We start from the raw sequence: 13,278 nt of genomic DNA, 5'->3' as shown, positions 1-13,278 counted from the left end.
TTCCATCCCTGTCCTTAACCGCAACATAAACTCAAGTCGTGCTTCAGCTTTGCCTTTGTAACCCAATCTACTATATTGTTACTTACAGACACTGTTCAGCGTACGTACACTTACAAAATAAGAGGCAGCCATTTTTATTGGGATCATTTCTGTACAATTCTTTAGTGTAGTACAAAGCAATTTTGTATGCAACCTAGTTGACATTTTTGGTAATTTTGAAGGTTTGACTAACCTAGCTCCCCCATGCAGTAGTATTAGCATATGACTGTATACCAAATTCCTCATGACAAAAGTGAACTATGACAAGCAGTTTTCTCCAGGTTTTGAGTGGGGTATTTTGGTTTTCCCTTTGTTTCTTTTTAACACTAATGAGTTGCAACCTCCAAGTGCACAAGCCTCAATGGCTGTATTTACCAAGCAAAAATATATCTGAGAGAAAATTCAACTCCCCAGAGAAGCACTTCCCTATTTTAGACTCCCTGTCCGCAGCAACCAGACAGCTGTGAAAACTAAGCCACCACCTTTATTCAATTCTCAACTCTGCTCCACTTCTTTGGACAGTTAATTATCTCACTCCAATATAACTGACATCCTAAATTTAACTTGACATCAATTTTTATCTATTCTCCAATAGAAAAGAAAGTCACCTTAATCTGCAGAAAGCATATGAAGTTACGGAGCAGCTCAAATATCCTCTTTTATCGCTAGTATTTTTAAGAAGGCACAACTTCAGGCACAGGTTTCTTACCCTTCAGACCCAACATAAGATGTTAATATCCCTCCCTCTCCCCGTTCTCTCTGCTCACACCTGTACAACAGATTGTTACTTCAGCTTACTGCAATCGTGAAATCAAGTCTGACCAAGAGTTTGTGCATCTTGTCCACAATGCAAGCACATTTCTAATGAGTGGACTGAAAGAAACAATAAAATTAACTATTAGTCAAGACAATAATGATTAACTATGCTTCTGTCTTCTTCTCTAGGAAAAAGAAGTTCAATGCGTGCACTTTTTAAGCAGTCTCTCTAATATATAGACACCAAACTTCAGAAAACAATACACAGCTTCTTGAAGAGTTAAGAAGGAAACTAGCAGTTTAGTCAAATTTACAAAAACAGATCTTCCTGTGTAAATCAAGGTAGACAATAGTTCAAGAACATTTAGTTACATTTTTATTTTGCACCAGCCCCTTTTGTTTTCAGAAAAAGGAAGTACAGAACAACTTAGACTAAATTATACCATTACTTGAGGATGCAGCTGCCAAACAGGAATTTGTTTCATTGAGATGGACTGCAATTATACCCAGCTGCAACCAGAAATGCACAGCCTTATTACGCTCAGGGCACTTGCAAACACTCACACTAATAAAGACTTTAAAACATTATATACTTTAAATAGTATTTCTTCTGGCTAATTTAGCAAAGGACTACTTTTGAACTACAACATTGTTTTATCCTGGCCAGGAACTTCTCTTGAATGCATCTCTATTACTCTAATTCAGTATAAATGTGACTTGCTTTCCCCATCATTCTCCTCCTTCTTCTCAAAAGATGATGAAAGACAACAAGCAAGCCAAAAGCCAACATTTTTATAATATCAGTTTTAAAATACTGAAGTTATTTTTTCCTACTGAATGGTTAATGTAATTTCTAGCTTGCATTTTATTAACACACATACATCACTAGAGGAGACTTGTCTATTTAACAACAAAAGCATGAAGCAGTACCTCTGGAGCTATATCCTGCATGACATAGACCTTAGTTGCTAAATTGATGTGCATTTCCAACATTTATTTTCTGCTGAGGACTTAGTGATTATCTCAGTAATTTAATTCACAAAGAAATACTTAGAGGGGGGAAAAAAAGACATACTGCTCACCCAGGCACTACACAGTCAAAATATGTAAGTTACTTTATTAAAGAGGTATATTAAGAAATTTGACCAACAACACATTATGACTCAAAAAGTGAAAGATAAAAACAGAACTTTGACATGCTGAAAACGTATCAACTTGTTGTATGACCTGTAGTTTTAAACTGTTAACTGCAATTAAAAAAAAAAAAAAAGATACTACTCAATTTGTTGTATCAGGCAGCTACCCGAACCAAAAGAGAATCCAGGAAAAAAATGCACGTACAAAAAGAATGCCACTGTACAAAAGTTATCTGACTACATTTCCAACATGGCACCCAAAATTACAGGAAATTACGAGCTAAATAGAGACCTACCTGCAAAATAACTCAGATTATTACGGAAACAATGGATTTCATCTTCTTACAGTGTGGCCTGAAGGACTTCCCATGGTACTTTTAACAACATTACTTTTCATATTACTTCCAATGGCCAAATAGTTGGCTTCCTTCTTGCATCATATACCCTTAAGAAATTACCTGTGTAATTACAAAATTACATGGGTAAAAAAGGTTCTCAGTATTCCCAGCATAACTCAGTGATTCATCCAGCAAATTTGCTGCCCAAAAGACAAGTTCCCCACATACACCCTCTTATTCCTTCAAATCACTTTTCACTCCAAGAACTTGCTTCCCTAATGCACAATACTGCATAATAAAGAGTAAGTGATAGCAAGGGAACTGGCAGCATATGATAATTTCCTCCAAATTTCCCTGGAAGAAAGGATGACTACCCAGCCTCACTGTAGGAACAGGCTAAAACCTGAGCAGTTTAGTTTAACCGCATTTCTTTTGCTCCAAGTGCCACTTGCAATCTGCATCAAGATCACTAAACTCTGTTCAGCGGCAAATATCAGCATTCACTAAATCTACCAGCTCTAATTACAGCCATCAAACTTGTCTTTAGCTGTTCTAGGGAAAGAACTGGTGCTTAACCTGTAGCAACTGAGGGGGAAGGAGGGGAGGAAGGAATAATCCTGCTGTAGGTTTGCATGTCCTGTATAAGTAAAACCAGAAGTATTTGACAACATCATTTACTAAAAGCCTACATCTGTTCTCTACTCCTTTGTGGCTCTTCAAATTCCCTGGCAACTCACAAAATCTCTTAACAAATAACTTCCAAAACAAGGAGGATGGATGACTGGAAGGGTTTTGATGCTTTGTTTTGTTGGGTTTTTTTTTAGTCAGTTGGTTGGTTTCTGGGTTGGATTGGGTTTTCAAGGCAGTAGCTTATATGAAAATACAGGCCCACTTTAGCAGAATCACAAGCACCATTAAAAGCCAATACTTCTTGCTCTCATCTGTATTAGTAAGAGATATTGCAGCACTGCCCTCCCACACTTGGCAGCCTGCCTTGCAGCTGTATTAAAGGCATAACATTTCATATGTCAGTGGAAGAGTCAGTACTGCAGCTATCCACATGTTAATATTGCCGAGTTTCATAAGTGACTAACAGATATTCGCTTGCCCTGGAAGAATATATTTACAAGTTTAAGAGAAAGGCTCAGGCAGCTGATAGCAGATGGAATACAGCATGCAATTCACCTGGCAATTCGCTGCCACACACCTTACATTCAGATGAAATAAAAGAAGTCACAAGAAAGTCAGTTAAGAAGACTCATTCCTCCTATGGGAAATACTGCAAACGTGTAACTTGCAGTCACACCAGGGAGTACATTCTCTAGCAAGAAAATCATAAGAGAGGGGAAGAGGAGCGAAGAAAAAAAAAAAATAAAAGGGGAAAAAAAAGAAAAAACCTAAAAGCATAAGACACAGATATGAGTGTGCTAGATAGTATGTAACTTCTCATGTTGTCAACATTGTATCTAAAATACTCCCATTTCAGTGACTTGCTTTGGTAAACCAAGAATTAAGCCCACACTGGAATAAGTAGAATCACAATCCTTCTTTGGAGGCGCATCTCTTTATACCAAAATGAATCATACAAATCTCAAATTTTGGATTACAGTTAAAACTACTCTCAAAACATTATTATTAGGGAGAGAGTCAAGTAGCCTGGATGGGACAAAGATGCTGAGATGCCACATAAAAGAGGTCTCTAGCATAAACAGGTTGCACTGATGAAAAAAGATAACACCAATGTACAGGGTTTTATTTTTTTTATTACTTTTACTACTACTACTATTTATTTTATTACTACTCAAGAAGCTGGAATAAAAAATTGATCTGCGTGTTTTAGTGGCAGCATAAAGTTAAAAGGATTCTCCCAGTCAGTGCCTCTATTGGGTCCATATTGTTTTGATACAATGCATTTTGTAAAAGCTCTTTATGTAATGGAACAAGAATTTGGCTAAAGTTGTTAACACCAACATGGCATATCTCACTAATATCCCTCAGCTTGACATTACTATTTGTCAGATAAGATACATTACCTTAGTTTGGACACTCCTACTCTGTGAAAAATACACACTAAAATAAGTTTAAAATCACAGCAGAGCTAAGCAAAATACAGATTAATTTAAGTCTTGCCCATGTCACACTTTGGCATACTGTTATCTGTGAAGTATCAACTTAAGGTGCACTTGCTTGACTCACAAGTGACTGATTCATTTCACACCATCTTAGTAGGTATCTTCCTGCTTTCAGGGAAAACCTGAATTCCTTATGGTCCCAGGCAAAACAAAAAAGTCAGTTGGATTTAGTCAGGATAGGAGACCAACATTAAAACCGTACTTCTACTAAAGGATTTAACTACTGTTCTGACATACCTCCTTATAGATAGGACATGTACAAGCAGACTGACTGTGAGAACAGTATTGGACTAAAGATGGCTTTTTCCTTCCTGGACAGTACCTTAAAATTATCAGAAACTACTAGGACAGCACAGACACCAAACCAAAGATGAAAAGCAAGTCAAAAATCCAAGTCTGAAGATCTTTCAAACTGTAGTGGTTCTGTGCCCAGCAAGCCTGAGGTAGGGGTCTTCCCACTGTGTAACACCAAGCTTAAGATTTTTTCCAGGAGCAATTTGCTCCTTGAGGAAATTGTTAATTCATTTCTGTCCTTGGGATGAAGTAAGAGTGCATCTTGGTTTGTCTCTAATCTGAAATACAAACCTGTCTTCAACTTCACAATGTAGAGTTCTAAGAAACAAGAACATTGCGAGAGTTAGCAGTTGGCTCCCAGCTTTACTTTTAATTGCGTTTAATTTCATGCCAGAATACGACACTTGCACCTGTAGATGATTCAAATGAGCATTTCAGGCTGTTCCTAAAGCAGGTGGAAGGAAGTATTAATAAGGAAGGACGAGCAGAGAAGTAAACTCCTTTCTGTGTGTTCACCAAGTCTAGACTTTAGTCTTGAAAGCACCACCCACCACCATACAAGTCTTCTTCCCATTCCTGAAGAAGATATAAGGCTTTAAAGTTGCTTGCCTGGTGGTTTGTTTTTTGGGGGTTTTTTTCTGTTTGTTTTTAAACTCCACACACCTTGCTTTCAAAGCAGGATATCCTGCTCCCACATTCAAAGTGAACATGTTTTCTACCTAGAAGCGACCTAATGCTGTATTCTTTGGCCCCGATATCTTTCTGCGCTAGTCCAACCTATCTTGTCACGGATGAGCAATGGCTCATGCATACCGGCTTGACCAACTATCCTCAGATTTCATCCTTAAGTCTTAAATAATTTTTCATGAAGATACAATGTTTAATCTTATCTTTTACATGCCAGTGCACTGAATGTCTGCCATCCTATGTCTGATGATCTTCTCATGTGCATCTTTCAAAGAAGTTTATTTGCTGCACAAACTCCATGTTACTGAATTTGTGCTTCAATTTCCCCTGCCAAGAAAGCAAAGGGATACCAGAGATGGACATTTGAGCGTTCTTCCCAAAGGAGTCTAATGAAAGGTCAAAACAAAAACATTCTACAGAAACCATTGGGAGATTTAGCCAAAACTACAAGCCAGCACATAAGACAACAGGTTTTTAATTCACCCAAAGCAATAAGATGAAAGGGGATAAAAGAAGTGCTCTCATGTAAGTGACCCATGAAAAAGTATGCAACAGTTAGATGCTATACTCAAACATGACTGTTTCTTCCTTATTAAGAAGCCCAATGAGGTCTAAAGCTCCAGTTGCTGATGAAAGACACTTGTAATACAGTTACAAGTTTAAGCAAGTTATGAGAGGGAAATAACAGACCAAGCCATACAAATTATCTGCACACCATTAGAGAATTGCTGTATAAGCTACTTAAGCCCTTCAAAAAAACCCAACAACTTCCACTTACTCAGCAGAATGACTTCCTTAGAACTTTCTCTATATATTTCTACTTAATTTCTAGTCAACTTTTCTACTTTAAATAAGCAAGTTGATACTAATTTGTTCATTCAGACGCAAGGATGGGCCTTAATATAAGCCCTTTTAATAAATAATTGTTTTAAGGTTTACTTTAAACCCATCGCATGTTAAATCAAGAAAAGAGGCGTCTTTGAAAATCATACCCCTATCATTTAAAATTATTCTGCAATCAAAATACTTGCAACTTGGATGTCTACTGTGGAGTTATTTCCAGAATGGCATAACTCAGTGCTGTCATTAATCAATCTTCCCACATGCACAGACTCTGGTATATCTTAAAGATGTCACCATTTATTTATAAACCACATTACTCAGGAGCAGCTCAGAAAGAGCAGTCACACCTAATGATGGTGTTAGTGTCAAGTCAACAGGTTACATGGACTAACAAACAGAAGTTACTAAAATATAAGGTTGGTGGTTCTGTTTCCAGCAAATACCTAGATCTATCCTATTAAAAACAGGGCATACATTATTTCAAAATACCCTCTATATCTTCTTGGAAACTGTGTAAGCACAAATTAAGTAACAGTTACTCAATTTCCCACATCAAACTTAATAAAAGACTACTTAAAATTATTAGGCCACATCTTGCACATGCTACAGCTACTAAACTACCTGAAGTAGCTTTACCAAACCACAAGGTTCTAAAGTTTAATGAGAGAAACAGCAGTGCTGAATATGCCATAAGAAGCAAACTGAGCAAAAACATTTCAAGCATGGGAAAAAAGCATGTTGCTTTCTGCAATTTTCAGATAAATATAAATAAAGAAAAAAAGTTAATATCCTTCAGCCCAGTCTGTCTCACTTTAGAAGTTTCTAGCTCCTCCATCAGCCTTGCTATTTCACTCACCTAGGCTCTTCCTTCACTCAGTATTTCAACTGGCTTATTAGCAAAACCCAAACTTTTAACATCTCAGTAGTTTTATTGTCACCACACCATTCTCCTTTGTTCATTTTCCATCTTTGTCTACCATCTGAAACAGCTGTTTAGGCCCTAAACTGTACAGTAATACTTCACTCTTAAATAGTCATTGGTTATACAATGATTACCAATAAAATGGCATTTGAATACAAAAATAATAGCCATTAAAAAAAAAACAACTCCTAAATCTAAGACACTGCAACACAGCAGAAATAACATGTAATGTCATGCTGAGAATGGATTTTTAAAAAAATCATAGGAAAATCAAAACGAACTAAGTAATGTAGTTGGAGCATACAAGCTAATATTTTGAAACTGTATCCTTCAACTTACTACAAAGCTTAGCAAATTAGAATGTTTTCTCAATATCTGAAGAAAACAAATATGCCTTAGGTGGACATTTGGGGAAAACATGTTTTCATTAATTTTGATGCAACTTCCAATAGCATCTCAAACTAAATTTATAATCTTTTAATAAAATATTCGTTTTTACCCATGTGGACCTAACGAACGTAGGAGACCCTGTGTTCTAGCAAGGTAAAGTGTATGAGGCAGGCTAGAAATGTTCCTATCCCAAAGATAAGAAATAGCATTTTCATTGCAAGTTTGAATGACATCAGATGGATAGAAATAAACTGTACTCCTGGGAAGACAATTCTCACCCAGGCTTCATTTTATCTTTTATTTCCTTCATGCAAAAGAGCAGACCTGATTAAGCTAAAACTTTAATTAGATTTAGTAAGACTTTAGATCCTGAGCTCTGCATTACAGGTAAATAAGAAAAACGTATGCTAAATCAATGACTACTGCTTCCTTATTCCTTCATGGACAACTGCTTCCCAAGAGCTTTCTGTTCACAGGAAATTTTCACAGATATTCACCACTGGGTTTGCAAGAGGATCAACATGTTCTTCCATTAAAGGACTCCCTGAAATTAACTGGTGTTCTGCTCTATAACAGCTCTATATCAGGAGATATTGGCTTCAAAACAGCTAAATAGATCAGATAGCAGGTAAAGCCAAAAAGGCAGAGGTAAGAAATTGCAGCTCAAATGTGTGTTACAGTACAGACAAACAAACAGGTGAAGCCATAAACCCACGCTTGCATCTGTTGCAACACCCACCAAAATAAAAGAAAATGCAGGGAAGTGGCACACTGCCGCTCTCCTTTGCTCTTGGCCATACAGCTTCTCTTCAGAGGAAGAGGATCCCTGCAGTCTTCACCTCCCTGCACGGCTTCTCAGTGAGAAGCAAAGTAATTTCTCCTCCTGTGAGCCACCCTTCACAGCAGGAAGAACTGGCCAAATTAGCTTTTATAGCAAAGAGTACAAAAATCATGTAATTTAAGAGTTCTCTGTATATACCTAGACAAGTTTCATACAATCACTTCTCATTGTTGCCAGGACTGCAGTATCTTTCCCACTCTTCAGAGAATCCTGCTTTCCACTCTTCAGGGGTAAATCAGTAGCAACTACTCCCCAGCCTCAAACGTCTCAAAGTGATAGACAGTGCCAGCTCTGACTATCAAGAGTGTGACCTTTTAATGAATTCCCATTTTTTTTTCTTGTAAATTCTGACTTTTTTTCTTACAGACTACGCTAGTCCAGTATAATGAGCAGGAAGTCATTCTGATCCCTCCGTTCTGCACACTCTTCCATGCTAGCCATCAGGTATTTATCCCAGGAAGAAACTTATCTTGACCCACTACTTCCAGTTAAACCAAGCTGACAAAGCCCTACAGGAACATCCAGAAAACCCAGTATCATAATTTAAAAGCATCTAGAAATTTGGGGGGGGGGGGGGAACAACACACAACACAGGAAACACACCACCAAAATTACAGATGTGGAACTTCCCTTGTAAACAGAAAACTAAGCATAATTTGTGCTTAATTTTGCCAGTTTTCAAATAAATTCTGTAGGGCTAAAGGAAAAAGAGATTACTCCTGGAACAATACCATATGAAACAAAGAAGGAGGAAAAAAAAAAAAAATTTTTTTTCACTGCAACCTCCAAGTTGTAATAATTCATATTACGTTTAAAGAAAGTATTTCTTCATTCACTCATCTAACTATACGTAGAATTTAAGGCCAGTAAAGGTGTTAGGTCTTCAATTCAATGGAGTACAAAAGTAATTGAAAGTATTCATTGTCCAGAGTTCAACAAATGTCTAATAACCATCTGTATGAGGCTAACTTAAAAATGGCTAACAGTGTAAAACGGCTTCTAATACCTAGAGGAAGCCATGGAAGCCATTTTATTGTTAATATCAAACCATATTAAGAATTTATAAAATGCAATACTACCATGAAGGGTAATACACATACTGTAAGTTATTTTAAGCATCTGAAGACAGTACAGATTATTCTGTATTCTTTCCTGGAAGCTTATGTGTATGTATTCATGTATATAAATATATCTATGTGGGTGGGTGTGCATATATTTATACATGTACAGATACATACACACACACACACATTTTTTCTTATATTTGAGTTCGGCAAGAAAGGACCTGAACAGCACAAAGACAACAAAGCTTTGTGAAATTTCTAAGGGCTTTCTATAATGGGAATTGCACACTGTGGGTATGCCAGCAGGCACTACAAGCTTGTCAAAATCTGTCCAGTTATTTCAGTGTACCACACCCCTCTTATTCCAACTATCCAGCCAGTGACAAAGCAATTTAACAAGTAACCCCAAATTATTTAAAATAAATATTTAAATCCTTAACTAGCCCAATTTTGAAGCAAGCAGGGCACATTAGCTATTGCAATTCCACCCCCTCAAGCCTAAATGCAATACATCTGACGCGCAAATGCGTCATTAGCCTGGGGGTACAAAGAAGACAGTCTCACTTTAAAGCCTGTTTTCTTTGCATCAGGCAACACCTAAAAAAGCCTCTGAGAGCAAAGCAGGTTCAGAAAACAGTTCTTATTCCCTTTAACCATTTTTTTCCTTCTAGAATGCTCCTGTATCCCTTTCAGTAAGTTAAACAGGAACAGAATAGTTTCAGAGAAAAAAAAAAGAAAAAAATGTACTCGAATCCATCTGAAAAAAATAAACCTTAAATCCTGGGTTACTGATTTCCCAACAATGCATTCCTTAGTTTTTCTAAATAACATAATCATCTGTTGTTCTTCAGTTGAAGTGCCAAATACATTCCAAGAGTATGTTTAGAAAGATCTAACAGCAACCAGTCTTCTATAACAATCCTGTTTATGAAGTGCAAATTCTTCAGACCTATCAATACAAGTCTAAATGATATACTGAATATGAATCCTGAGCTTTAACACTATAGCTGCATGCACATGCACACATGTATTACATGTCACATACATGCACTACCATCCTACAGTATCAGGACAAGGTATATTCTTATCTATACATAGCAGATGTTAAATAAACATGGTATCCTGGTTTTAGTTTAGTTTTCTCCTAGCAGATAAAAAACATTAATGAAACAAGTTGTATTTACCAGGGAAGAATGAATCAATATTCCTGAATCTTCATTTGGCAAGCTGAATGCTGTGTATTCAAGGGCATTGTTTTCCCCTTGCTGTTTGCAAATATAACCACAGTTTCTCTCAAAAACTGTACGAATGCCTTTAAAGAGAACCACACTTGTAGTGCAACCCATTCCAGATCTGTTGAATTTTGCATTTCTAGCAGCCCTGATTGCATTTGCAGAATGTCTTCTTCCTTTGCTCGACTCGAATAATTTTCCTGTGCTTCGCAGAAATATTTCTTTGCACAATCTTCATTGCATCCGACATTCAGTATGTTCCTCGACTAGAAACCATCAGCTACTGAAGTGTAATCCTATTTACTTAAGCCAAACACTGCCAAAAATTCAGCTGTAGAAGACAAAAATCAGAGGGTGATGAAAAGCAAAGGATATCTCAACTGTAGAAGGTACGAGGCTTTCAGCATGTGCTGTACTCCGCAACAGAGATGAAAAGATATTCCAGAGGGGCAGGGAAAGTGCTCCTGTATTTTAGAGATCCTTAGAACATAATAAAGGCTGAAAGGAAACTGCAAAGATACTGCTGCAGTTTCTGCTGCCAGCCACAAAGAATCCTCATCTGCTGCAAGAAAGCACTCTCCCAGAATGCTCAGCACAGAGTTCGTACTGGCAAACATTTCTTTGCTTGACCTATATGTGCTTTTTAATGTTAAAACCAGAAAACTTCAAAATAAGAAATGCAAAATACAAGGGGGAAATTCTTAAATCACTACTATGGTAAAAACAGTGTTACATAAACGTAGTTCAATCAAATCTGTATGTTATCAGTATGCTGTTATCAGTTCAGGCAAACCACACAGGAGGTGAAGGCTGTCTTTACTTTTTCCTCTATTCTTCACATGTAAAGTGATCCCACCTGCCAGAAACTGACTTTATCTAGTCCTTCACTGCAAACAGCCAATAGTCATTAAAAAAAAAAACAAACCCAAAAAACAAAAAAACCACAAACCCAACTGACTATCTAGTTCAGATGAACATCCACATCTAAAATAAAAATAGAGAATGAAATTTAAAATACATAAATTTCTTGGGTTTATAGTAAATTACACCTGTATTGATTGAATTTATCACTACAGGATTCTACTTCACATACTGCACTGATATCTGTCATGCAAGTATGCAAATATCTTTAACTGACACTCAGAAGTGTTACATTTTTTAAACTACTTTTAAAGGCAAGGAATTTGTAAAAAGTAATTGTCTCAATCCATACTGGAACAGTACCAATCACCCTGTCAGAGATTGCAGATTAGCTTTATATTTCTGCTAAACTGAAAGCACTGAGATGTATTTACTTATTTACTTACCAAACTGCAAAACGAGATGAAAGAGCAAACTTACAAACCCAAAATTGTTGCAATGGAGTTAAAACAAGCTAAATTAAAAGGACTTAAGTGAAGCATTAAAGGAGGGAATAAACAGATTAATGGTATCAGCTACAGATTTGCCCCCATACAAATTAACTTATCTCAAGGAAATACCTGCATGCTATAATGAGATATTCAGAGGAAATATTTAAGATTTATTCACATTTTTGCCTAACATCTGGCTAGTTAATACAGTTCAGGATGTTTCGCATTGTGTTTCTAACCTAGATACACCATAATAACATGCAGACACATTGATTTAAAAAAAAATAAAAATCAATATTTGACAGTGATCCAAGTAGTTCCTGCCAGTCCCATATTCTCAAAGGCAGCAGTTAGCACATTCCACATATTGTAAGAAATAAAATTGTGTTAAGGCAGTTTTGTTAATAAGGAATAGCTTGTGGGGGGGGAGTAAGAAGGTACGGGTCAAGAATTTGGCATAAATTCTATTCTGAAGGGCAAAGATACATCACACATAACCATGAACCTTGCACAGCAATGTCTCTGCAACCTTCTCTCTGCTGACCCTATCCTGTTCAAAATCAAGAAGTAGGACAGTGAGGGAAATGCTCTGTTCCATTCACTGAGGTTGGATAAAGACAACGCTGCAAACGCATGAGGAAAAAAGTCATGGGTATTACCATGGAAGGCACCTCCCAAAAATACACAAGTTAACCGTTTCTGGTGCAGATACCCAGTTCATTCCCATCTGGAATGTAGGATTACAGAGACCTGACAAAGTTCAGCTTCCAAAAGTGCTATCAAGTTAAGAGTTCATTAAAAGAAAGCACTGTTTACAGGGTTGTTCCATGCAATTTCAGCAAAAAGTAGAAAAAGTATCTCATGACTTAAGAAAATCATCATGCAGTAGATAGTTCCTTCAAATGCCTAGAAAATGACCTCATTGTTAAAGCAGTAGGTAGGATGTGGAGAAACAGGAAGACAAAAAGATTTCATTTGGAAAGACAAACAGATGACAGAATCTTAGACTAATGCAGGTTGGAAGTGACCCTGGGATGTGTTCTAATTCAAAACCAATTAAGAGTAAATTTAATTCCAACTATATCTTGAATAAATTTAGCATCATGTTTCTACACTATTTTAGAAAAGGCAACTGAAACTGACTTGAATCAACATAGTGGTACTAACAATGACATAAGAAGCATTCTAAATAGAGCTTGAAAGGGAAATAAATATGGGCATGCAAGGGGTGGGAAGAAACAGCAGGGAGGAG

At 36.9% G+C, this 13,278-nt stretch overlaps 1 protein-coding gene across 3 annotated transcripts in view; it reads right to left on the bottom strand.

The window, feature by feature from the left end:
• The window catches only part of DOCK9 (dedicator of cytokinesis 9), a gene marked incomplete at its 5' end in the record, with an annotated part of 129,939 nt that overhangs the window by 101,412 nt on the left and 15,249 nt on the right, over nt 1-13,278 (bottom strand). The window contains one exon of one of the 3 annotated variants that reach the window (XM_082000819.1): nt 10,627-10,788. The exons of the other annotated variants lie outside the window; for them this stretch is intronic. Within the exon in view, the coding sequence (XP_081856945.1) occupies nt 10,627-10,788 (162 nt within the window). Of the gene's footprint in view, nt 1-10,626; nt 10,789-13,278 lie in introns of those variants that run through there. 3 annotated transcript variants of the gene reach the window in all.

The sequence above is a fragment of the Phaethon aethereus genome, assembly GCF_964289735.1.
Source record: "Phaethon aethereus genome assembly, chromosome: 1".
In the NCBI taxonomy this organism is placed as follows: domain Eukaryota; kingdom Metazoa; phylum Chordata; class Aves; order Phaethontiformes; family Phaethontidae; genus Phaethon; species Phaethon aethereus.
Note: the sequence above shows the minus strand (reverse complement) of the source record. Positions and strands in the feature narration are given on the sequence as shown.